Source organism: Trifolium pratense, linkage group LG6 (assembly GCF_020283565.1).
Source record: "Trifolium pratense cultivar HEN17-A07 linkage group LG6, ARS_RC_1.1, whole genome shotgun sequence".
Lineage (NCBI taxonomy): Eukaryota > Viridiplantae > Streptophyta > Magnoliopsida > Fabales > Fabaceae > Trifolium > Trifolium pratense.
Window position 1 is genome coordinate 5,357,195 of NC_060064.1, and position 27,469 is coordinate 5,384,663.

The 27,469-nt window shown below is 31.1% G+C and overlaps 3 protein-coding genes across 8 annotated transcripts; 2 read left to right on the plus strand and 1 right to left on the minus strand.

The window, feature by feature from the left end:
* The first annotated feature begins 13,483 nt into the window (after positions 1-13,483).
* LOC123890309 (nuclear transcription factor Y subunit A-10-like) lies at positions 13,484-17,486 on the plus strand. Of its 2 annotated transcripts, none has more exons than XM_045939888.1 (7): positions 13,484-13,700; positions 14,076-14,126; positions 14,243-14,529; positions 15,871-15,980; positions 16,065-16,133; positions 16,277-16,417; positions 16,932-17,486. In XM_045939888.1, exons 3-7 carry the CDS (start codon positions 14,268-14,270, stop codon positions 17,337-17,339), a joined length of 990 nt encoding a protein of 329 aa, XP_045795844.1. In that variant the 5' UTR covers positions 13,484-13,700; positions 14,076-14,126; positions 14,243-14,267; the 3' UTR covers positions 17,340-17,486. The 2 variants fall into 2 exon arrangements, with proteins under 2 accessions (XP_045795844.1, XP_045795845.1); XM_045939889.1 differs by having other exon boundaries at positions 13,484-13,696.
* A 1,517-nt stretch (positions 17,487-19,003) lies between these two features.
* Positions 19,004-21,223, plus strand: LOC123890310 (33 kDa ribonucleoprotein, chloroplastic-like). Its single transcript, XM_045939890.1, is given in 5 exon segments — positions 19,004-19,539; positions 19,636-19,737; positions 20,415-20,723; positions 20,827-20,886; positions 20,888-21,223. Coding segments are annotated over 5 exon segments (972 nt in total). The 5' UTR covers positions 19,004-19,113; the 3' UTR covers positions 20,963-21,223.
* LOC123890311 (putative deoxyribonuclease TATDN1) lies at positions 21,200-27,312 on the minus strand. 5 transcript variants are annotated; one of them, XM_045939893.1, is made up of 13 exons: positions 27,231-27,312; positions 27,085-27,105; positions 26,915-27,015; positions 26,755-26,812; positions 26,399-26,442; positions 26,228-26,308; positions 25,925-25,995; positions 25,712-25,822; positions 25,187-25,269; positions 24,574-24,790; positions 24,303-24,386; positions 24,165-24,219; positions 23,210-24,066 (listed from the first exon to the last, which is right to left on the minus strand). In XM_045939893.1, exons 1-12 carry the CDS (start codon positions 27,250-27,252, stop codon positions 24,210-24,212), a joined length of 903 nt encoding a protein of 300 aa, XP_045795849.1. In that variant the 5' UTR covers positions 27,253-27,312; the 3' UTR covers positions 23,210-24,066; positions 24,165-24,209. The 5 variants fall into 5 exon arrangements, 3 of the variants coding, with proteins under 3 accessions (XP_045795847.1, XP_045795848.1, XP_045795849.1); XR_006802815.1 differs by lacking the exons at positions 23,210-24,066; positions 24,165-24,219 and adding an exon at positions 21,200-21,653 and having other exon boundaries at positions 24,579-24,790; XM_045939891.1 differs by lacking the exons at positions 23,210-24,066; positions 24,165-24,219 and adding an exon at positions 21,200-21,653.
* Positions 27,313-27,469: the final 157 nt, after the last annotated feature.

A 27,469-nucleotide genomic window follows, 5' to 3' on the forward strand; every position in this document is an offset into this window, starting at 1 on the left:
ATCATGTTAAACTAAAAACGCGATTAGTTTTAGAAATAGATATCAAATGCCCGATTTCAGATTATGTTGATTTGTATTTGTTGTGAGTTTGGTCTTTGTCATCCCACTATTGACAATATGGTTGATATACGAGTATTATTGACATTTCTTTTGTGGGGTGTGGGTGGGGGGGGGGGGGGGGGGGGGGGGCATAAAAAAAAAGACGAGGAGAGTGTATTAAAACTTCTTTACTATAAATAATTTTTTTTTAATAATAACTTGTCTTTATTATAATATATGTTTTATTACATTTAAAACTAGAGGATTGCTTAGAAAAGATAAATAAATATAGGTTAATCATAATAATGACGAATCAACATATCGCCATCACTAATAGAAGGTATCCACATACCACTACCTATATTGTCAAAATCTTCCAAGATTTCTTGACCTCCAAAATTTTCTTGAGGGAGTAACATATCAACACCACCACCAGTAGAATTTGCATGTGGCGGTATCCACATGTTGCTGCTTGTATTATGATCAAAATCTTCAAAAATTTCTTGGCCTTCATAATTGTGTTCAGGATGCAACATATACACATCAGCATTATGATTTGCATGCGGTGGTATCCATATGTTGCTGCCTATATTATAATTGGGGCTTCCAAAATTGTCTTGACCTCCAAAATTACTCGGAGGAAACCACAAATCAACACCAGTACTAGGATTTACATGTGGTGGCATCCACATGTTGCTACCTGCACCGTAATCAAAACTTTCAAAGTTGAGTTGACCTCCATAATTACTTTGAGGAAGCAACATATTAACACCACCATCGGAATTTCCATATGGTAGTGTCCATATATTGCTACCTGAGTTGTTAGCAAAACCTTCAAAGTTTCCATGACCTTCAAGATTGCCTTGAAGAAGTAACAAATCAACACTACCACTATAACTTACACTTGGTGGTATCCATATATTGTTATCTATATTATTAACAATATATCCCAAATTTTCTTGGGAAAACACCACATCTATATCAGCACTAAGTATCGCATGTGGTGGTACCACCATGCCGCCATCAATATTGCTATCAAACCCACCAAAATTGCCTTGATGAACAATTAGATCACCACCACTAAGATATGCATGTGGCATTAGATCTATCATATTGATTTGATTGTTATTGTTATCAAAACTATTACTCATTTCTATTACACTCTTCTCAACATAAAATAAGATAGGTATATATAGGTAGGATATGTAACCGAAGTAAATGAAATAAATTGAAAAGAAAATAATAGAAAAAGGAAATAATAGTTTTGGTCAAGACAATTTAATGGGGGATGGTTTAATCTTTATCCATTTTTATTTTGGTCAAGTACTGTTCTTTATTCATTTAATATAAGTTTTTTTTCTTCTTTTGACTAAATATTAAATTATATATGTATTTGATCTATTTTATAGACTAGATACATTCGTTATTCAATAACTTAAAAAGTCAATTTTAATGATGATGTATTATGATTATGTTGATGAGTTATTGATGAATAAATAAATCTTATCGAAGATTAGTGTATGTGATGATGAATCATAATATTATTGATTTATGACGTTGAATTATGATGTTGATTTATTGATGATGATAAATGATGATTTGTCATGAGTAGATGTCTTCTAAAGACGATTATTTAGAATATTTGGATTATGTTATCCATATTATGTTAATGTTATAGTTGAGATAAAACTATATGTTTGGTATATGCACATTTCATGCATTCATAAGTTGTGTCTATTGATGAGTATCCTAGAGACGATGATCTAGAATGTTTTAGAGACGATGATCTAAAATATTTAGGTTAAGTTATCCAAGATTATGATGAATTGGTACCACATGCATTTAGCTTTGTCTAGGTGACATTGCAATTATGTGACATTAAATTGCATTATGAATGTGTGTTATCCTAATTGCTATGTGGTAAATGACATTTGTGGTTTCTAATTGTTACATCGGTGATGCCTGACACATGTTTGAGTCTGATACATGTCTGATATTTGTTTGTATATGCTTAATACGTATATGAGTTGTCTGAGTTGAATTTATTCAAATGTATTTATTTTATTCAGTGTCTGATATGCGTTAGATTTTGTATATGTTATAATTATAGACAAATGTTTGGAAGAAAAAAAATATTGTGGAGATTTGTTTGATTTTGTATCAAGCACCGACTTTTCATTCTTTTACCATACTGTATAACACAATACCTCAGTGTGTTTTGTATTTCGCAAGACAACAAATAATAATCTCCGTAAAAATTTGTTTTGATGTGATATGAAGATAACCATTAAACTATTTTTTTTTACGGTGCAAACCAACTTTTTACAACTTTTCTGACTTCGCTTCTCCCGGTGTGCATTATTGGCGGCCATTAGCCTCAATAATGATGCTTTTATTTGTTTTTTTTTTAAAAAATCAATTTGTAGACCAATTTTGTGCATTATTGAGGGCTTTTAGCCTTCAATAAACCTTCAATACATTATTGAGGGCTAAAACCCTCAAAAAAATTGGTCAAGAATTTCAGGTTTTCTTGTAGTGATATTTCGAATTTGAACCAAGGCTTCTTAAAAATGTAATGTTGTATTAAAAGATTAACAATTTATTATCGTGTTCGCCACGACAATATTCACATATAGTAGTTTTATAATCAAAGTATTAAGTAGTTAATTAGTATATAACCATTACAAAATCCTTCTCTTGAATTTCATTCATCCCTTTTAAAAAATCGAAGTTACATTTTTATCATTCTATCCGCAATCAAATTCAGTTATCACGTACATAAAGTGTCATATGAGAAAGATAAAACAATTGTTGTAAGCAAAACTAATGAAGAAAAAGCTAGCAGTAAAGATAAGATTGCAACCAATAATTATATGTTCATTACCAAAAAGTGCATCATTTAGCCACCAAACATATTGTTGAAAGTTGAAACACATTTGTGGTTAAACACATGTTACACCTTTTACATTAAAGTATGAATGATCTTCACAAACAATCGAAATCACACGGTCAATTTTATACACTAAAAAAACTGCAACCAACGATTTAGATCAGACTACTTTGAGCAGAGAATTCAATCCAATTCCTTGCGTCACATATCAACGTTCAAACAAACTTATTATCCTATATATATATATATATATATATATATATATATATATATATATATATATATATATATATATATATATATATGATTTGTTTGCAACTACTTGTGTTCAAATTAAAATTTTGGACTATAGTACAAGAAACTAATGATTAAATTTAAATGATTCCTTTGTAGTTTGTAAACGTAATTTATTTATTGCATCTGAATCTGAATCTAATACAATTTTTGTGTGGGTTGAATCTAATACAATTATGTTCACTCAGCTATCGGCCACAGTGGAAATAAACCCAATATTAAAACTAAATTCAATGCATGTCAACTCATGTTTGTTTTCATCGAACATCTTCATTTTCAAAGCGTATGAACCCTACTGCAACTGTGAAACATGGTAAGAAATTAACATGACACTGCAAATCAAAATAACACACTATATATACATTATTTCATTTCCAAGTTGTAACAAATATTTGAGGATATATATATATATATATATATATATATATATATATATATATATATATATATATATATATATATATATATATATATATATATATATATATATATATTGCATTTAAGTTTCAATTTTTATAGAAGAAACCAACAATTAGATTAGAAAGTTTTTTAAATCAATTGAAGAAATGAATAAGATAATACTATCTCCAGCTTTTTATAAGAGACATCTGAGTCAACAAAAGTTGACGTATTTGGTTCATGATATATTTCAGATACATCAATATTTGTTGACTCGGTTGTCTCTTATAAAAAAGACCAATAACTTATGGGTGGAGTGAATCCCGACAAAACTTGTGTATGAGAAACCATAAAGTGGTCAGTTAAAACATGACAAGATGTTTCTTGACGACATAGGTCATATATGTCATCCAAAATACGACACATCAATCGCAAGCTCTCCTCTTGATATTTCCCGATCTGAGTTAGTCATGAAATGCTTCCATTAGATGATCCTAAGCTCAATATCTATACTTTAATTATATTATTAAATGCATGCTATTAAGAACTAATTAACATTGTGCAAATATAACACAAGAAAATCTAGCATGTAAGATTACAATATATATATACAATACTACCGGTTATTGTCGTTGCTAGGTCTGGTTGTTGGTAACAGGTTCATTGTGATGCCCAATATTTTTGTTGGGCTCAAGTTTCAAGTGATGTGACATAATCAAGAAGGTTTTTGTTTTCCTCCAACCCTATCATTCTCTTATTCCTCTTAAAATTTCATTTTTCCGTTTGAAAATGGACTTTTTTTAAAACTAAAAAAAGTTCGAAATCTAGGTTCCGAACTTTATTTTTAAGACAAATAATAGCTAGTACATGGGGTACAAGACCTTCTTCTCAAGACAAAGAAAAACAGAAAAAGTTCTACCACTCAGGCCCACTAACAAAGAAACAGCCACTTGTCATCCATTTAAATACTTAAAAAAAAAAATATTAAAAAAAAAAAAAAAAACATTTGTCACCCATTTAAATACCTTAAAATTCGACGATTTAATTTCTTCAATTATAAATAAAGACATTCAATTTAAAAAAAATATAAAAATCCACTAATAGTATATAGTTTGCCTAACCCACAAATAAGCACCAATGATGATTAGTGTACTGTACATTTAGAGTTCACGAACGTTATGATAGTATTTCCCCACTTATTCTGAGTGCCACCATAGAAATAATATAAACCATAAATTATTTATTGCTGGGAAGATTCTAACGCCGACTTTCAATTTTAAAATCCTCATATTCTAAATGAGAATCTCTATCTCTCATTAAAAAAGAAGAGGAGAATCTCTAGTAACATATGGCAAGGAAATTACTTGTTTTTTACATGATAATGAAATATATGCAATTTCTTTTTTGAATCATACCTAATTAATCTCTTAATTCTTTGTTCTTTTTATGAAGTAATCTCGTAATTTCTTTTGCATTAACCATCTGATTTTTAAGGAAAGAAGATTTAGTAAACTAGAGTTTGACCGCAAAATAAATAAAATATAATTAAAAATTGTTTTCACAAAAAATTAAACCTAAATTCTTTCGAGCAATCCATTGTAAAAAAAAATTCATTAGCTACCTGACTCAATATCTTAATTAGTTAATCGTTTGATTCTAATATTAAGATATATACACACATCAATGTAATATTTCCTAATGTGTACGTAGTAAAAACAAAATTAAAAAAAAAAATTGTGATAACCTCTAGCTATTAAATTTTTATGTTTATCTTCCCAGAACACATTATTAAATATAAATATATATTTCAACAGACATTTAAAATATTTTAAGATGAGATAAATTAAGCTGTGTGTATTTTTCTTATAAAAATAAAATTAAAAGTAATATGGGTTTAAGCCTGCAGAAGCCAACGTGCCTCCACCCTATTGTCCACCATCCACCACCTTTTCATAAATGACGTCAAAAAATATGTTAATTTTGGACGCATATATATATGCAAACATTACTTTATGTTTGAGTGGCTTGAAGATGATCATGACTTCCAATGAATCTTCATTCAACAATATGAATCTTTCTAACATAAGTGTTAATTTGTACGTTCAATTAATAATTTAATAAGGAGAGATGGTGAGGAATAGATGAAAATATCATTCATACTCACTCACTCCGCGCGATATTAATAGGTAAAACTTGAGTTGATTTGATTTGCGTCTAACTAGAAATGTTCTTCAATTTTAAAAGATGATGGTAGGACGGATAATAGAGATAGTGATATATATATATATATATATATATATATATATATATATATATATATCTTGAATTCGTTCTCAAATTCCTCTCGCATGTATTGAAATTACATCCTACCCTTTTTAAATTATAAGTTTTTTATTAAACTTATAAATTACATTAATAGGTTTATGTTTATTTGTAAATCGAGTCTTAAATAAACCATTTTTTCTATTTTTTTTATTTGTTTAAGAAAATCATATTGTTAAAGCAAAATAGTTTTGAACTTTAAAGTTTATTTTTTAATAAAGAAAAATTAAAATGTAACTTAAATTCATGTGGGATATATATGGTGAGACGAAGATATATCTGAATTCCATCGGGATATCTGAATCTCGTCGAATATTAGTATAAAGTTCTAAACTATAAATCGAACCTAAATATTGTTAGAACTTGTGTTGAGAGTCTATGTACTACAATTAACTTCATAACTTGAATAAGAAGATGATAAACAAATAATAATATGTTTACACATAAAAAGTAGGAGTAGTTAAATATACCCTAGTGTATATTGTTAATGCACGACTAGGCATGTTTTAGCAAATCTCTATATATACCTCATGAAAGTTATCGTAAATAAAATGTCTATAACTTTAAAGTAAAAATATACTCTCTCCGGTCATATATAAGTAACAAAACAAAAAATTTGGAAGTCTCAAATATAAGTAAAAGCTACTATAATTATTATGTTTATTATCAATATTCCAATTTTACCCTTGATTTCACTTTTACCCATAATAAAGTAATTTAATTTAAAACAAAAAGTAAGGGTAAAATTAAAAATGACATACTTTATCTAATTATTTACTTCACTTTCTTAAATGATGTGCATTTTTGTTTTGTTGCTTATATTCAAGACTAGAGGAGAGGAGTACCTCATGAATATATATATATATATATATATATATATATATATATATATATATATATATATATATATATATATATATATTTTTGTGTGTGTACGGACAAGACGTGAAGACAAATCTGTCAAAACAAAAAAAAAGTGAGACGTGAGGACAAATTAACACATGATCAGCATACCCACTTCACTTCACAAACTTTAATTAGTTTTAGGAATGAAGAAAATGAATAATGGAGTCTCTTTCTCCCCTTTTGTTTTTATTTTATTTTTAACTCAAAAAGCAAATAAAAGTTCCCTTGTCGTATATCTATACTCCTTTACTTAGCTGTAGTTTTTTCTAATTTTTTATTGCAAAAGAATGTGATAGTAGTAGTAATAAAGAGTTCCAGATTTTTTAAGAAAGGGATATGTGATTACATGAAAGCAATTTTTTTTTGACGCATTAGCAAAATTTATTAGATACCGTAAACATCACATTTTATCATTTGAATTTCAAGTGTGACAGTTAAGTTTCACGTTAAATATGAATAAATATAATGTTAAATATATAAGAGAGTTGATTTTTTTTTACAGATATATAAGAGAGTTGACTTATAAACTTAATAATTAAATTTTTTTGATGGAAATAATATCTTTCTCTCTTGTGATTATGATATATATTAGTCTAGCGGTTTTTCCGTTCCTCTAAACTTCCAACATTATCGTGGTTTTCGATTAAATCAAAGGTGACACTCGTGCATTTTAGGTGTTGAGACTTGAGGTCTTTTGGGATGGTTGTTTTATATACATCTTTTTGTTTATTTCTGACACACTCTGGGTCATGAGAGAGGATATGAGAATTATCACATTAGGTCATTTTTTATGAACGTCACATTGGGTCTTGAATAACTATATAAGTGAGTTAGACATATTAATCCAAAATTTTAAGGTATTAGATTTACGAGTCAATTTACTTATAAAGTGTTCAATATATTTTTTCATCAAATATGAGACTCAACTCACACTTAAAATATCAACCGATACTATTAATAACTTTTTTTTTTGAAAATATACTATTAATAACTTTTAAGAAATATGTTCTTGGTAACAATATCTACTAAACTTTTAGCAAGTGCAACGATAGCTGTCTTTCCATATATATTTATATGGTATATTCGATGTGGAATGCAAATTTAATCACCAAAATACAAACGCCCCCACCCCTTCTTAATCTTTTGCCTTTACATGGCTTAGATTTCCATTTGCCACTTGGAAGGCCATTGAGCATTTGGGTCACAAAGTCACAACGGCCATTCATACATATTTGCTTCATTTTATTCAACACAAAAGTTCACTTTGAACGTCATGAAACCAAATCTTATCTTATTCCTGCAAAATTAAATGTACTAAATAGTGTTAATAATTGCTGACAAAATTATAACCCTAAGTTGAGAGCTACAATTTGTTGGAGATGATTGCAATATAAGTTTTACATTGCTAATGAAGAAAAAAAAAGTTAAGAAAATTATATTGGAGAAATCACACATTTCTTAGAGAAGAGAAATGTGGGGGAATTCAATACTATATATAGAGACCCCGAGTTTCAACATACAAAACAGTAGCACATAAAACATTTAAGTTTATATTTGTGTCTTTGTTTTTCTCTTATGCTTTTGTTTAAGAGTATTTGAGAGTAAAGTGTGGTTTTTCTTCGATTTTGGAGTTTACACGTTATATTATTGTGTTGTTGATTGTACTCCTGTTTATTTTTCTTCTATTATTTCCTAACACAATTCCATTATGATCAGGGCCGACCCTGTTGAATATTTTGGATTCACTTTAATTGATTTATTAAAATATAATTAAATGTGTATAAAATCAAGTATATTAACTTGTCATGTTTTATTTATTTTATAAATAAGGGTCTTGCTAATGAGTGCCCCCGGAGCACTCTTTAAGCATTCCATTTAAAGAAACTTTTTATTCAAAAAGTTAAATACTACAATTTCCAATGCGTTGACTTTACGCATTCCGATAAAAATTCTATAAAAAGCTTACTATTTAAGGGCTTAAAGAGTGCCCCGGGGGCACTATTTAGCATTTGCCTATAAATAAATATTATTATAAGGCTTAATGTTGAACGGACCGTGATGAGTTGGACCGTTCTTTCTAGTTAGCCTCTCGAGAGGTCCCTACCTCCACTGGTAAGTATATATTCTAGTCATCTCATTAATTTAGATACACTGAAAAACATAACACGCATAATGGCTCATCAGTGAGAGGTAGAAACACCGTCTCAACCTTTTCTCAGTTTCAATCAATGGAAAATTCATCTATCTGCTCTCATTCCAAGTACACGGTTACAATTTATATTCTCATTTACAATTATGTTATAACTTCATATCTATAACATGATCTACTTAAAATTCTTTCATGCCCAACATAATGTGAGGTCTAAAGCTAATATTAAAATGAGGCCTAACAAATAAAATAATTTTTTTTAGTAAAAAAATGTAAGAAAGAACATAAAAATTATATATTTTTTTTTATAGATAGACAAAATGATAAAGATTATTATAAATTCATACACACAAGTGGATGGAGGATCCGGTGTACGAACCCCTATCATGATGGAAACAAGATTATGGAGACTTGCAGCAGATGTTTTGGATGTACCCAACCACGAACAATGCAAATGATACGAATAATCTAAACAATGGCAATCACATTAAAAATGTTGAGAACGTGCCTAAAATTATTCCTAATCGTTTGCATGAGCTCTCATACACTTTGATGACATCTACTTGTCACAGCTTCCACACAAACCGTGTGTCAAGAGTGACTCAGTGGTTTACCATCAAATTAACTCAACAACCGTAGTCAGTTTTTACCATAACTTGATGGCTTTCAAAATATGGTCGTAGCCTCTCTATGTTGTAACCATTGTTAAGGCTAATTTATCATTTTCTGGTCCAAGAGCAGCAGAAAATAAATTGTAAATGCGTTAAACAAAAGAGCATTCAGAAAAAATATGACTGAGTATCTTCAAAAGCACCCTAACAATAAATCATATATGTGGGTAAAAATTGTGAAGAATTTTCCAAATATACTAATTTTTTTTTCTCTACCCATGTTGCTTAATTAGGAGTAAATTTTTATATATATAAAGATTAACATTTAGTATGTGAGATACTTCAAATATGATTATATATTCCATGAAAAGAAGGAAAATAATAATAAAATCAAGTACTATATATATTCAAAGATGCTAAATTTCTTGGAAAAATTATGTTATAGAGGGTTAGGGAGAAGAATATATACCGTGACCATACAGTAGTACTAATATGCACGGGGGCTATGATTCTCTTTAAATTATTCTTAATTTTCAACTTCATCGATTATTTATGTTTCATGTTTAAATTTCCAGCGACAACAAAAAGACAAATAAGAAATATGCATGACAACATAGTGAAAGAAGCATAAAGATCTATATATAGGAGTATTTCTATTGACTATAATATAGTTTGAGAATTTGCAACACATAAAATTAGCATGAAAATCATTGAGATATTTTAAAGATGGATCATAAATCAATAAACACATACAGTTGTGTTATTTTTTGACACACAAAATCACATGTCAAATTACATTAATTTCTGATCTAGTTTGTTTTCCATTTAAAATGAAATAATATACCAATTAAAAAATTTAAACCATATTCGGATCATATGCAGCGTTGGATGTCAAATTATGTGTAAACAATCATTTTTTTTAAAAAATCACAGCGTGTATATATGTATTGTTCCAATTTTCAAATTGGGATATGAATTATCTGTTGTAGCTGTTTTACACAGTTACACTTCATAAACAATCTGAATTTTTGATTTATGATCGGATACTGTGATTAAAATAATTTAAATATAAGATTTAATAAAAAAATTATCTCAGCCATCCATATTTAAATATTGCTTGAACACAATAACCGTGGAAAATCTAATCCCTTCAAATTGAGACCAAAGTTGATGAGTGTTAAGTGTTCGGTTAAAATCATCCTAAAGCAAGGATATTTGTATGTGGTCCTTCCTTTCCTATCTTTCTCTCACATGAATGTTTCCACTTTTCATTTCTTCCTTTCTTTCTCTCTTTTTAATTTTTTAAAAAGTCTCTCCTTTTGGTTAGTGGTCAATGATTATACATGGTTTTGCATTAATACAATGTTATAATTGTTAGGTAACAATGGTTCTTATAAAAAAAGAAAGAGGGAAAAGTAACAAAAGGTGATATATTGTAAAGGAGCCACATGGTGCCACAAAGGATTGCTAGCTTGCTATAAATAAAAAAAAGTTACTTAGAGTATCTTAATTAGGTAACAATTTTTTGTCACGTAATTAAAAACAATTTTGCCGGCTAAATGAAAATGTAGCTCAATGGTCTAAGGGAACAGAATCTATATAGATACACATCACCAAAAAATTAAAAGGCTCCTAGAGCCAATTCAAAGTATACTATAAATCATTTATTCTCATACTATATTCTATATAAATTTTATTCTATAGTAGCATCTAAAAAATATATATATATGGCCGGCTTTGAAAACAACCCAAACTTGAAGCGTGAAGGCATTTAGATTTGCATATTTGATCATGCAACAACTGTATGTGTGATTGTTATTCTTTGGTGTAGTTTCTAATGGGAGCACCAAGAGACATGTTACTAAAATTGTAGCATTGGAATGTGTGCTAATAGAGAACAAAACATATACTATATGGAGTATGTATTAATTCCAAATTAGTAAAGGACTAAAATAACTCTAAAAATGGATTTGCTTCTAAAAGATGGATATGCTTTGGTAATTTTATCTAAAAATAACTTTCAAGTGAAAGTGACAACTTTTCTTTTACTTAACTTTTCACAATCTGATAAATTATCACTTTCTCTTGAAAAAGTTTACCAAGGGCAGTAAATTAATTATATGAGACCTAAATATATATGTATTAAATTCTTCCTAAAAGTTTTAACGATGTTGCATGCTAAGTCAGGGATCAAATCCAGATCTTTGGTTAAACTAAAAGAGACCCGCGTCATCTATTGAATTCTTCAAATTCAACTTATGTTATTATAATACTTTCAAAATTTAAAATATATTAATCTTACACATTCATTTACTATTCTCTACAAAATATTTTCAAATAAATGTGTAAGATTTTCTCTCTATTTTGCTCTCCTCCCTTTCTCTCAAAGACCTTTTAGTTATTTATTAAAAATAAAAGATTCTAATGAATTGTTGTACACACCTCCCTCCATGCATATCATTCTATACTAAAATTCTCATTATTTCACTATGTGGAAATTGTTTATCATTTTTTTCCTAGATACTTCAAAAGTAAAACTCTATCACAATTACAAACGTTCATAAAGAGAACAATAAAATAATAGTATAGAATTATAATATAAGAAGATTCATTTTTATTGCTTTCATAAGCCAAACTCTAGTCCATAGTATAATTAGATCTAGCTAAGCATGTAACTTTGCAAACTCAGGACCACGTCTCAAATATCTAAAACTTATCAAGAGGAACATGTTCCACTTGCATTAGTGAGAATATAAAATTAGAAAACATTTAAGGTGCACTACCACAAATAGATGAGTGGTTTGTTTTTTAAAAATTATTTTCCTAGTTTGGCCACTATCTTCAACATTTTCTTTCCTCATTCAAGTTTTGATTTAACAATGTTAAAAAATTTGAGTAAAACATCGTTTTGTTCCTTAAACTTGTAAAACATTAATTGTCACTATAATCCTTAAATATATTAAAGTTACAAAAAGTTATTGAACATGTATTCCATTTATAATTGTATTGACCAATTTGATTAACAGAAGATACGTATGTGAATAATCTGACCAACAAAATACACATAGAAGTACCAAACTTATTAAAAAAGATATATTTATCAACATTTTTATAATCTTGATACATTAAAATATTGGATTAAGATCGAACGATCCAAATTTCAATATAATTTTTAACTTGTTTTAAAATAAAAAATGTCAAACTTAAAATATGAATAATCCAATCTTAATCCATCAAACGGCTGAAAATATACTAAATATATGAATGCGTCATTCTTTTAGCTGCAAACAACCCCAATAAGTAACAATGTTTCACACATTCATACCGTTAAGATTTAAGCACATGATGAAAATCCAACCCAAAAGACTAGTTTCATAGGTAGGAGAGCCTCGTGGTTTAAATACCACATTGAACACTTTGATTTTTCTCTCCGAAGGCTTCATTTACCTATCAATATTCGGTAGAACACCGTAATACAACATATATGTTGCCCTTTCTGTGGCTCAACTCTCAATAAAATTGGTAGGATTTAAGCACATGTAGAGCCCAACCTAAAAAACTCGTCCGATAGATAAAAAAATCTCATAACTTAAATACCAAACACGTTGATATACCCAATGTGGAACTCCTAAGCCATACTCTTTAATGATAATTTGTTCTAAAAATTGTGTAAAAGATAGGTAGATCAGCAAAGTGGTAGAAAATAATTAGTGGCAAATTTTGGACTAATTTGAACTACTACTACTACATGTTAGATCAATGTGATGATGGAGAGAAAGAGGAGTGATTCTATAATCCATTTAAAAACAATAAAAAAATAATAAACAGGACACATATATAGTACTAAATGAAGGTGGAAGGTCTTTTTGATAATGCATGAAAACTCAACCTCATTGGTGAATCATTTTCCATTACAAAAAATTCTTTGTACTCATTCATCTCTCTCTCTCTCTCTCTCTCTCTCTCCTTCTTTTTCACTTCCACTTTCTCTCTCCTCTTTGTGCCTGCTTTTGCTTCATATTATACCGACATGGCTCCAATCTAATGGGGTTTTACTATTTCTGCTTCTACAACTCAATCTCACATGTTGGTACTCTCTCTTTCTTTCTTCTTCTTCTTGGAGTTAAAGGGTGTCTTGATTTTAGTGTTATTTTGAAAAAAGATTATTTTTTTTTGAAAAAAAAGATTAGTTTTTTTTCTTGCTTGTTTCTATAGCTTAATTTTTTTGGTTATGGTTGTGGTATTATGGTATATACTATATGTATATGGGTTGGTTGTATATTTTTGTATTTACGGTTGTTGCTGTTGTACTTTTCTGTTGGAATTGTTGTTGAGTTGTATCTTTCTTTGATTGGTTTTCCCACCTTATTTTTGTCTTTTTCTACTTATCTTAAACATTTATTATTAATATTAGTATTATTGCTTAATTGACAATTTGTTCATTAATTTCTGTTTTTGTTTCCAGCTTCTGTTTCAAGACCTTTATGCTGAAGACTGAATAGAGAAATCTTCTGAGGTAGAACATAAACATAGTACTATTTTATTCCTTTTTAAGAAAAAAAATGAATATTATGTTGGTAATTGTTCTTCCATTTTTGAATAAAGGAAGTTGTTTTTGTTTATTTGATTTAGAAATAATCTTTGGATAATTTGGAGAATGGCTATGCAAACTGTTTATCTGAAAGAACATGAAGGAATTGCACACAATTTTGTGGGGCAATTGTCATCTGGTGGTACTAATAATTCATCAACAGTACCATGGTGGAGTGGTTTTGGATCTCAATCAGTCTATGGAGAGTCTGGTGGCCAAATAAAATCCTTTTCATTGGAGCCACCTATCTCTGCTGTTGACCAACTTGCTGCAAGTAAGCAATCTATGTTGGGGAAAGGGCTAACTAATCACTTTACCATCTTTCCAGGTATGTAGTTTGATTGATTTTTTATGTATATTTCTATTTGAGTTTTGTTATTGGTGTCTTGTATTTACACTACAATAGGAGTAATTGATATCAATTGTTTGTTTTGTATTAATTCTCTGGTTCCCGAGGGAAAGGGTCCCTGATAATCCAGAGTTTGGCCACGAGGTTAGTAACATCTGGCCAAGAATTGTTCCCACTAGAAATCGAACTCCTGTTTTCCACAACGATTTGTTCTAGGGAGAGCTCATTAACCACTTTAGCCTAATGTCTTGGTTAATTGATATCAATTGTTGGTAAAGTTGTGACTATTAGAGTGTGGTTGGATTGACTTAAAAGTTTATTTATTGGCATAAACACTTGTGAGTTAGATTGTTTGAGAGAGCTTATTATTTTTCCATTAGTTGTTTTCAGCTTATTTCCTTTTGGATGCATTTTCACCTTATTTCTATAAACTCTCAATGATAGCTTATGATAACAGTTTATAACTTATATGAAAACAATTTAACTTAATTTAGTGTATGTTATATTCTATTTTTGGAGGAGGCAAATTTGATTCTAGAGGTGCAGATTTCATTTTGACATATTTGAATGTTCTAGAGTAGAATTAATTTGCCTCCATAATTGATTCTAACTTGAAATTGAAATTTTGCATTTTTGCATCTACTATTGAGTTTTAGCTTTGTATGTATTGTTTAACTCAATTTACGTTAATGTATTCAAACAACTTACTTTTAATCAAAATCAATTTTACAAAATCTGTTCTTTCTAAATTATTTTTTCCACCACGGAGCCAAACACACAAATATCTTTATTTATTTATTGAATTAGCTTATACATAAACACTTATATGATAAGCACTTATGCAATAAGCATTGTTTATCCAAACAGAATCTAAGTCTATAACACCTAGATATCACAAAAAATTGGTACCTTTGCACCATTTTTCCATACTTTTTTTGAGTGGCCATATTGTGTGAGGTAGTTGATGATAAAAAATAAAAAACCTTGCATTCTGGTTATGTTGTCCTAACTGGATTCCTAGTTTAAAACCATTTGAAAAATATTTTATGATTTTCCAAACAATGCAAAATGGTCCTATTAGATTCCTATAAACTTCACTATTGTCCTATTATAACTCCTATAATTCCAGAAATTTCTCTAAACAAGAAACAAAACAAGTCCAATTTATAGGGACCATTTTGCATTGTTTGGAAACTATAGGAACTCTTTCAAATGGTTTTAAACTATAGGGACAAAATTTAATTACTATAAACTTCAATTATTTGTAGTAACAGTTTTTGCTGCACTTGACATACCAACTTTCAAATGTTTCTTCTTCAGATGATTTTAAAATGTCAGGTGATGCACAAAAGCCTCATACAGCCATATCACTGCAGTCATCACTCCCTGATACTCCACCTCGTTTCGAGCTAGGATTTAATCAACCTATGGTAAGATTTTAAACACTTCTTTGATGATTTAGTATTTTATTTGTAGACATGTTTTACTTATTCTTGGTTTGTTTCCCCTTGTAGATCTGTACAAAATATCCTTATGCAGATCAATTTTATGGACTCATCTCAACTTATGGACCACAAATTCCGGTGTGTCTTTTACTTCGCGAGATTCTTAATCGATATAAACTATGTTATGCTTTCAACACGGTTTCACACTTATCATTTGTTGATCTACTATAAATTTTTCACTACTTGCTAATTTGTGTGTATTTCATGATGTAACAATATAGGGGCGTGTAATGCTGCCACTTAACATGACATCTGATGATGGACCGATTTATGTAAATGCTAAGCAGTACCATGGAATCATTAGACGTCGGCAGTCCCGCGCCAAAGCTGTACTTGGCCAGAAATTGATTAAACGCCGTAAGGTACAATTATTCGTTGAAGTTTTTTGGTCCTGATTTTGAATGCCACTTTAACTTGGGTTTATGATGTTTTTTTCTTCGTTTACAAAACTCGAACTTGAGACCTTCCTTACGAAGATATTTGAAAGGAAGAAAGTTGAGTGGATAACACTCTCTTTGTTAGCTATATGCTGCAGCAATGCATTTTTATTATTTTATATTTTTCAAGCAGAAATAATATGATGAAGAATCATGAGATAAAGTTTATTATAAGTTGCAATTTACTTAATTAATTATAAAATTCTAAGGCATTATGTATTGAAAGATGCAAGCTTAAATGATATTATATTTTATTCTATGATTAAGATTGAAGAAGATAACTAAGAATATTGTTAATAACAAACATCAACATGCACTTTCCTTTGATGACTCAAAAGATAACTTTCATTACTAATTACAAACTTTGACTACTTGTGAAATAGTTTTGCATCCTTTTTGCTTTTTGTTAAGCTATCTGAGTTTTGTTTTTGTCTTACAGCCCTACATGCATGAGTCACGCCATCTCCATGCATTGCGGCGACCAAGAGGATGCGGTGGTCGCTTCTTGAACACAAAGAAATCTGCTAGTGGAGATGATAAAGCGGGAAGTAAAGTGCATAAATTTGGCGGTCAACAATTGCAGTGCAGCGGCTCTCAGAGTTCTGAACTCCTTGAATCTGATGTTGGAGCTTTAAATTCCTCAAAAGAAACTAACGGAAGCAGTCCGAATATTTCTGGGTCCGAGGTGACTAGTTTCTATTCAAGCGGAAATCTTGATGGCTTCAACATCAATAATCTTGTATCTAATGTCCACTCGTCGGCAAACATGATCGATCGTGGGCATCGCATTATCATGCCCACCAAATGGGTTACAGCAGCTGGCAACTGCTGTAACCTTAAAGCTTGATTCTGAAAAGAATCGAGTGGGTTTGGTGCAATATTGTACCAAACTCCGTCCTTGATAAGACCAGACGATTATAGGATCGTCCTGACGTCTGGTCTTAAGGCAATCCATCCTTGGCTCAATCTTTGGCAATCCATCCTTGGCTCATATCTTTGGCAAGAGGAGTGCTAGCAACACACTCCAATAATAAACACACTCTAACACACTCTCTTATATTGGTTAAAATTTATATGGGTCCCATAAAAGTTATATGGGTCCACATTTTTTTATGGGGCCCATGTGAATTTCAACCAATAAAAGAGAGTGTGTTGGAGTGTGTTTGTTAAAGAGTGTGTTGCTAGCATTATTCCTTTGGCAATTCATCCTTGGCTCAATGTACCTAAAGTAACTGTCTTTGGCTTTCTGCATAGGACAGACTTGGTATGTATTCCTGATACTGAAGGTGATTATGTGTCTTTTTCGGTGTGAAAATAAAGGCACTAAGTTCTAGTTATGTGTGATTTTAGTAATCTCTAAATGTGGTGTTTTATTATGTATTTTCTGACTTTGGGGAGGAATGTAACATATAACTTTGGTATTTGGATCTTTGTTGGAAAAATAAAAGCACTTGTTTGTATTTCACTTCACTGTTTATCCTCTTTAGCAATGTCAAAATTTTATTATTTTATGCATTTGGAAATTAAAAAGCACCAACAAAATTTATTTCCATAGTAATATAAAATTTAATACGGATTCTCATAAAATAGTATATTACATCACATAATATCCAACTGACTATTTTATTTTATAATAGGAGATTCTGCATAAGTGGAACATAGATTCTAAAGATATATATTATCTAAAATATACATTTATGTCAAGCATGGGTGTGCCATTTGAGGTACTAATAGTAATAGTACCTGACATTAAGATATATAATATTTTTAAGTAAAGTTTATGCATTTTTTTTTGTTAAGATCACAATTTCAAAAGAATATCGTGATCATAAAAAAAATGCATAAATCTAAAGTATTATATATCTTAATATCTATACCACACTAAACAACACAAACGTCTTTAAAAAAAATACTCAAAATATGTCTAAACTCTATGCAGTACTAATCAACAACCAAAAAGTATTTTGTTAAAAAAATGAATTTAAAAAATGTGACACTCCCATCCATATCTTATCCCATTAAAGTCTTATCAACCATGCTAGACATATTCATGATTTATCTTAAACGTATTTAGTGAAAATATTTTTAAGAAATAAATTTCGAAAGTTCTGTGACACATCTGATAGTATTTCATGAACATCATTATTCGATACGAATCTTATCCAATACATACAGATAATTTTCCCATTTTAGAGTAGACAAAATGTGGTATAGTATTCTTCAAAAAAAAAAAAAAAGTAGTATAGCAAGTAAAAAAGATTGACATCATGAATGATACATCAATATGATAAGTTTATGTGGTATATCATAAATTTTGTGCTTTCTTGACAAAAAATTTTGAGTATCAAATACAAATGTGAATGTGCGACAAATTGTTCGAAAAAATCTGAGTCTGATTTTTGTAAAAAGAAATAAACATTAGATTTAGAAGTTACGGTTAGAATTGGGAGTTGGCCTAATTCAACAACCATATAAATACATTTTCAGACCATCCGGTGCGAGACAAGCAAACCTTATCCTTGTCACCTATCAAATGGAAAACTCCAATCCAACTAAGTAATGAATGCTTAACTTCAACAGTTATAGGAAAATTATACTCTCCCAATTCACTTCTAAGCTCAATGGCGGCTACTATAGCTTCTGCTTCATCTTCTATCTTCAATAGAATCTACAATCTCTCATTTATTCACTCTTCCATTTCACTCACCACCACAAACTTCCATCAAAGACCCATTTCCCATAAACACTTCAATCTCATCCTCAACTCTCAAAGTTTCAATCTTTCTCCTCTCCCACTTCAATCTCTTCATCCCCCATTCGCTGCCGAAGTTGAATTCCAAACTTCTCAAGATACCACAATTTCACAACAAGAAGAACCAGAAACAGAACAAGAAACCTCTGATAAACCACAACAAGAGGAAGAAGAACAGAAAGTATCAACCTCAGATGATGCTGGAAGACTCTATGTTGGAAATTTGCCATTTACAATTACTTCTTCACAATTGACTGAAATCTTTGCAGAAGCTGGCACTGTCGTGTCTGTTGAGGTTTTACCTGTTTGATTGATAGATTCAATTTTTTGTGTGGATTTTAATGCAATCTAATATTTGTTTCTGTGTGTTTTGTTTGATTGAATTATATAGATTGTGTATGATCGAGTTACAAACAGGAGCAGAGGATTTGCATTTGTTACAATGAAAAGTGTTGAAGAAGCTAAAGTAGCAATTCAAATGTTTGATGGCTCTGTAAGTCTTCTACATTTTATGCTGCATTCTGTTATTCTTTTTGTTTATTATGGTCAAGTACTCTAGTAACCAGAATTTCACCCCTTAAGGTGAATAAGTGAGGAGTTCAAACCTCGGCCCCTACATATTGCAACGTCCATACCAATTGAGTTATGCTCATGGGGGACCTGTTCTGCTATTCTTTTATTTTGCTACTATTTATTTTTAATATTTATAGAACACAAGTATTTACTAATGTAACTTGGAAAAACAATGTTTGTTATAAAAGTAGTTGAGGTTCCAATTATAGTTTGTAATGCCTTTGATCATTTTGGATGGTGAACTATTCATTCAGCCGATATCACTTTTTTTTTATTTTTAAATAAAGGTCATGGTTATGTTCGTGTCACGATCCTTAATATTGCAGAGATTCGCTGTCAAATGTGGCCGATGAAACCTCAATCATAACCGTGTTGTAGTTTCAGCAACATAAAAAACTGTTGTGTCGTGACCTAGATCACGGCCGCAGACCTTTATTTAAAACCTTAGTCCTGTGATCTAGGAAATAGAGCTATACTCTAGTCAAAGCCTTTATCATAGCTGAGTTTTCGAATCTAAATAATCAATTTATCAGGACCATTTATAGTTGGTTTTATGCAAAGTTGAATGCTGACATTTTTTATTGTAATGATTTACAGCAAGTTGGTGGTAGGAGTGCTAAGGTAAATTTTCCAGAAGTGCCAAAAGGAGGTGAAAGGTTGGTATTGGTACAAAAAAATAGAGACAACTACAAAGGCTTTGTAGACAGCCCTCACAAGATCTATGCTGGAAACCTTGGCTGGGGACTGAACTCTCAGGATCTTAGAGATGCCTTTGCTGAACAGCCAGGCATATTGGGTGCCAAAGTCATCTATGAGAAGGATAATGGAAGATCTCGAGGTTTCGGATTTGTCACTTTTGAAACTGCTGAGAATTTAAAAGCTGCTTTGAAAGCTATGAACGGTGTGGTAAGAACTATTTTGGTAGATTAGTTATGCAATTTCAAGTTGGTCATCTGATATCTCAGTCTATGTAACCATATTCCTTGCAAATGTAATGCAATGTTTTCAGGAGGTTCAAGGTCGGCCCTTGCGATTGAATCGGGCATCAGATAGAACATCATCGTCATCTCGTGCCTCCAGTAATTGAGGAAAATATGAAAAACAACGTTGATAGCTTGGAATTGGTTTCTAGTGCCAGCACGTGAGGAAATGTGATTAATCAAAAGTTTTGCCTGCAAAATGCACATCATTTAGCTTTTCCCTTCTCCAAGTCACATATACTATCTGTCAAACTAGTCACACTTTCAGGTAGTTGTGAGATGTATCTATAAGAGGCTAATGTCAATTATATGGTTTGTAATTGTGAAGAACAAGCTTCCAAAGTTTGATGGGCTAATAATTTACCACTCTTATTCATTATCAATCAACAAGTTCTATAACAATGCACTAATTGATTTCATGTGCAATTGGCTCTTAATGTCTGTTGTGCGCAAAATTGCTGAACAAATGACCAAGATACAATCTGACATAGCCATTAATATTACAGGGGCTGATTTACGCTGATTAATCAAAGCCTCTTTTGTTTTACTCCCAAACATGGCATGGTAAACAAAACCATAACTGCCTATTGGAACCAAAGTTAGGAGTATCATAGTTTTTTATATCATATGTTTAGAATACAAAAATCTGTCACTCGCAGGACAACCATTTTCACTTTCACTTCAAGGACACTGCATAATCTCTCTCAAGAAATCGGGGGATGGAGCAGCTGATCAGCTTTGAACAAAAGCAAAGAGATGAGCGAAGTCATCAACATGTCTGTAATCTGTTTATGAAGAATTATCGCCAGCTAGAAGAGCATCAGCTGCAGAATCCAAGTCATGTGGGAAAAACACCCTGCAAAAGCAATGTTTTCGTTGAAGCTCCATATTATATGATAGATAAGCAGCACACGCATACACACACGATAGTACACCAAAATGGTCAATTTTTATGCCAATCTAACACCAGCATATTACGTAAGCAGCATGTCATTCAATTCATTTCATTATATATACATGCTAGTAGCTGTTCAAAAAAAAAAAAATATATATATATATATATATATATATATATATATATATATATATATATATATATATATATATATATATATATATATATATATATATATACATGCTAGTAGTTTTATCTGAAGAATATATACTAGTAATTTAGAACTAGCCCGATATGCAATCCACCAATCAAAAAAAATATTGGAGCAGCTTATCAAAGAAGAGGGTACGGCTTTGGTTCAACTGCCCAAAGTTAGCAACCAGGTCCAGTAGTAATCTCTCAATTAGTGTTATATAATATTCCTCCTGTCTTTCTTTTATATTATTTTAATTGCTTATGCTTTTGTCTGTCCACAATGCAGGTCCTTGTCAAAAATTTTATAGAGCTACATGAAAAGTATATGGAAACAGTTAATAATGTCTTTATGAATGACAGAAGGTTCCAAATGGTATGTTGGCAATTGAGTTATTAAGCTATCCCTTTTGAATAGCATACTAAATAAAAATAAAATAGTTTATAAGTTGCTCACTCCCTACGGCCCAATTGGTAATTCAAAATAATGGGCCCAGAATTGATGGGTTTGTAGTTGCTGAATCCATAAGATAATGACTTGGTCATAGTTTGAAACTGGAAAATTTCTTATGATTTTATCACCTCAAATTAAAAGTATTTTTAGGAAATATCTTGTCTGAACCAATCAATATTTTCAGGCAGTTGCAGCTCCATTCAAGGAATTCTGCAACCAAACTTATGCTGGCAGTTCCATTGCAGAAATATTGTGCTCATTCTTTGATAATATCCTTAAAAAGGGTGGGGGTGAGAATATGAGTGATGAAGCCATTGAAGAAACACTTGATAAGGTAACTTTTGACCCTTTATGTGTATTTCTTCAGATTTTTCCATCAGTATTGTGTTGCCGAAGTCGTGTAATTTTTATAGGCAGTCAACATGCTTGCTTATATCAATGACAAAAACATGGTTCAATTTGGACAATTGTACAGGTCAGATTTTAAACTAATATTTCTTACATGGTGTAGTTTTGATATTATTTTGTGCTGAAGAATTTTATATTTACAGTCAACAACTTGTCCAAAGATTGCTTTTTGACACAAGTTCGAATATAGATCGGGAGGAGTTTACTATAAAAAAGTTGAATCTGCATTATTCCGAGTTGACATTTAAGATGGCGGGAATGGTCTGTTAACCTATTTTTGAGTCCAACATATTGAAGTGTCCTAGGGACAGGGATATAGAATTTCAAGAATATCTTAATGAGAATTTAGATGTAAATTCTGGAATTAATTTCAAGAATATCTTAATGAGAATTTACATCTAAATTCTCATTAAGATATTCTTGAAATTCTATATCCCTATCCCTAGGACACTTCAATATGTTGGACTCAAAAATAGGTTAACAAACCATTCCCGCCATCTTAAATGTCAACTCGGAATAATGCAGATTCAACTTTTTTATAGTAAACTCCTCCCGATCTATATTCGAACTTGTGTCAAAAAGCAATCTTTGGACAAGTTGTTGACTGTAAATATAAAATTCTTCAGCACAAAATAATATCAAAACTACACCATGTAAGAAATATTAGTTTAAAATCTGACCTGTACAATTGTCCAAATTGAACCATGTTTTTGTCATTGATATAAGCAAGCATGTTGACTGCCTATAAAAATTACACGACTTCGGCAACACAATACTGATGGAAAAATCTGAAGAAATACACATAAAGGGTCAAAAGTTACCTTATCAAGTGTTTCTTCAATGGCTTCATCACTCATATTCTCACCCCCACCCTTTTTAAGGATATTATCAAAGAATGAGCACAATATTTCTGCAATGGAACTGCCAGCATAAGTTTGGTTGCAGAATTCCTTGAATGGAGCTGCAACTGCCTGAAAATATTGATTGGTTCAGACAAGACATTTCCTAAAAATACTTTTAATTTGAGGTGATAAAATCATAAGAAATTTTCCAGTTTCAAACTATGACCAAGTCATTATCTTATGGATTCAGCAACTACAAACCCATCAATTCTGGGCCCATTATTTTGAATTACCAATTGGGCCGTAGGGAGTGAGCAACTTATAAACTATTTTATTTTTATTTAGTATGCTATTCAAAAGGGATAGCTTAATAACTCAATTGCCAACATACCATTTGGAACCTTCTGTCATTCATAAAGACATTATTAACTGTTTCCATATACTTTTCATGTAGCTCTATAAAATTTTTGACAAGGACCTGCATTGTGGACAGACAAAAGCATAAGCAATTAAAATAATATAAAAGAAAGACAGGAGGAATATTATATAACACTAATTGAGAGATTACTACTGGACCTGGTTGCTAACTTTGGGCCGTTGAACCAAAGCCGTACCCTCTTCTTATGTGTTCCTGTTTATCGTTTTTAGGATCAATGATTCTACAAGTGATCACTTCCATCAGTAATGGACAAGTCCAGAGAAAAGTTATGTTACCTGCAAGTGTTGTGGTACAATGTTCTACTGAGGTTATCTATGTCATTGATGCCTTTACAGCCAGCAACCACCTCAAGAACTTGCCTGGAACATTACAGTCAATCAGACATATTTCAAGGATAGTCTTTTAAGAAAATGAAGGCAAAAGATTAACAAACCATATTCAGGGTTTAAATTTGTGCAAACTTGAATACTCCTAGCTACAGTAATATCAACAAGATATTTCTTGAAGCAATAGTTCCACATTGATAAGTAAAACCATACCAATTACCTAACTGAACAAGGTTCGTTGCGGCCTTTGACGATGCACTCTTGGTCATACTTCTCTTTCTTCTTTGAAGGCCATTTTGATTTAACAAAACCAATTCCGGCATGAGTATTCTTAATTTCACAGTATGGTGAATCTGTCTCTATCATCATTCTCTCAACAGGAATACCCTTGACAACATCAAGGTTCTCAGTTGTCTTCAGAGAGCACCCGTTTATGCCTTGCAGAGTACCATACATGGGATTGAACTGGAGTGTTAATATTCAATCATAATAATCCCACATCAGAAGAAAACATTTATACAACTCAACTAACAAGGGAATATATAATCAAAAGCACCCAGATCCTCTAAGAAAATACAGTTAGTCCATACACACGACGAACACACCATTCATATGTCCATAAGTCCTTATTTTAATATCAAAACACCAAAAACAACTATGAACACAAAGCTTTCCTAAAGTAAGTTCATCTTTTTATCTCAAGGAGCTTGTAGCCAGCGAAATAAAAGTTTACTGGTGGTTATATTTTCAGAAAGGCAAAGCCTAAAGTTAGACCTACCAGGGTGCCTTAAAGTATGTAAGCAAATATAGTAATGCTTGAAAAATGGATTTACCAATGTACATTTTATCAAATGAGAGAAGCTTATTGCAATCATCCATACTATCAGTAAATGAATGGGTGACACCACCAGAGAACCTGTCATAGAAATAGAAATGATTAGTCAATTTCAAATCCCAAAGTGATTATGCCATCAATTACAAGCAATTAAACAAATGCAATCTTATATTAATGAGTGTGTATATCAGGCATGGGGAGAAATGAGACAGAAATGACCTCAATGCTACTTATTTCTTATTTGCAAGTAATTTTTGTATCATATCGTATATGTGATGCCAAGGCCTCAAGGTTTTGTAACCCTTCTAATGATGGGTTAGAGTCTGAAAAGAACCAAAAGTATCTTCAAACAGACTCACTCAGTGCAACTTGTTTCGATGTATGTTGGATATTTTATATCATTTTCCCCCCAACTCCCAAACTTGAAAGTGCAAACAACATGGCTAAGGTTGGCTAGACGCACATCAAAGCAGCATTACTTGAATATTTACGATTTCAAAATATCGAGATCCAGCAATCAAACCTGTCCTTATTTTTCTCAACTATTTCACAGAAATCTGCAGCTGCTGCTCGCATGTGCAAAAACATAGGCAATTTTGTGATGTATGCCAATTCAAACTGCTTCTCGAAGTACCTAGCATTCACAAAGAAGAAAAAAGTGAAGATAATCTATTAATAATTTTTTATATAGTATAAAAATAAATAACATATGCAGCAACAGATAAACAGTGCATACTTCTTTTGAATCTCTGCCGGGCAAAAATGAAGCCGGTCATAGTCTAATCCACATTCTCCAACTGCAACCACCTTGCATATGAATAAGAGAAATAAGAACGAAAATTGATTTCTAAAATTGCTTGCTTGTTTCAGAAATAGAACACAAGTTGCACAACTACATGAATAGCAACATACATTGTGACATGTCTAGAACTGAATAAATCAAGATTTTAAACTATGCGGACCTGACATGCACAAGCACATCTAGATAAAATTAAGATATGTTTAGCGATTTTGTTACTTGCTAGAATTTTAAGCATACCTTTCCTTTCTGAATTCCCTCTTTAGCCAATGACAAAAGATCCTGAAAATGCTTTTCTGGATCCCCACTCTCCTCAAATTCCTAAATCAAAACACCAAATCAAATTTACAAACACTTACTTCCATCTAAACCACTGCAGCTAAAAAAACCAAATGAGAAAAGAAAATAAACCTTGCAACGCGTTGGATGCACACCAACAGTACAGAAAAGTCTTCCTATGATCAATCAATCAAAAAATTATCATCAAACTAAGGTCATGCATGGATAAACAACAAAATTAATCACATACAAGTATACAACATAAGCGATTATCATATAAATGCTAATGTATAAACTATTCCTAAACAAGCGATAAAATAAAGTCAAACTGTATTTATATAAGTTATTCTAGAGTGCTTATGAAATTAAGCTGAAAATAACTTATGGACAGTGTAACAATTGCTTATGCCAGTATATAAGCTCAAATAAGTCAATCCAAACATGCCATAAGTGGAAAAGCCAAAAAAAAAAATGATAAAATGACAAACCATCTGTTTCAGCAATGGCAAGAGCTTCCCTTGATTCCTGAAGGGATCCACCAGTTACCTGAAACACACACAAAGTTAATTATCTATGCTTAAATTTACTTAATTAATGAATGATTAAAGCAGAAATCAATCAAAAGTGGTAATGTAACATATTATATACGATGATTCGGTGAACACCAGCAGCCCAAGCTCTGTTCAAAACGGTTGGAATATCAGCAAGGTGAGATTGTTTGCCATTGTAAATTCCCTTAAACATGCCATCTGCAATGATTTTGAATTAATATGATGATTATTAATGATGCACACAAAGTGTTTGATAAAATGTCTGACCTGTGAAGTTGACAGCAATATCTGCATTTGTTGAAAAAAGAGAATTATCAATCAATTATTTAAGAGTTAGAGTTACTACAGAGATTGAATTGAAGCTTAATAGTGAATAATCTGAATGAATACAGTGTGTGTTACAGTTAACTTACCTATCATCCGAATTGATGCCATGTCTCTGCTTCGTTGTCTCAACTCACTGCAGAAGAAACAAAATTAAGGACCGATATAGAAGAAGATGTGCTAAACTTTCGATATTGCTGTATGCACCCTAACAATTTACTACCCACACCACCAACTAACCCTTGGCCCAACAAAATGTATATTGCTACCAACACCGTCACAAACATTACTCACACATGTTATTATAAGATTCAGATGTTTTAATTCT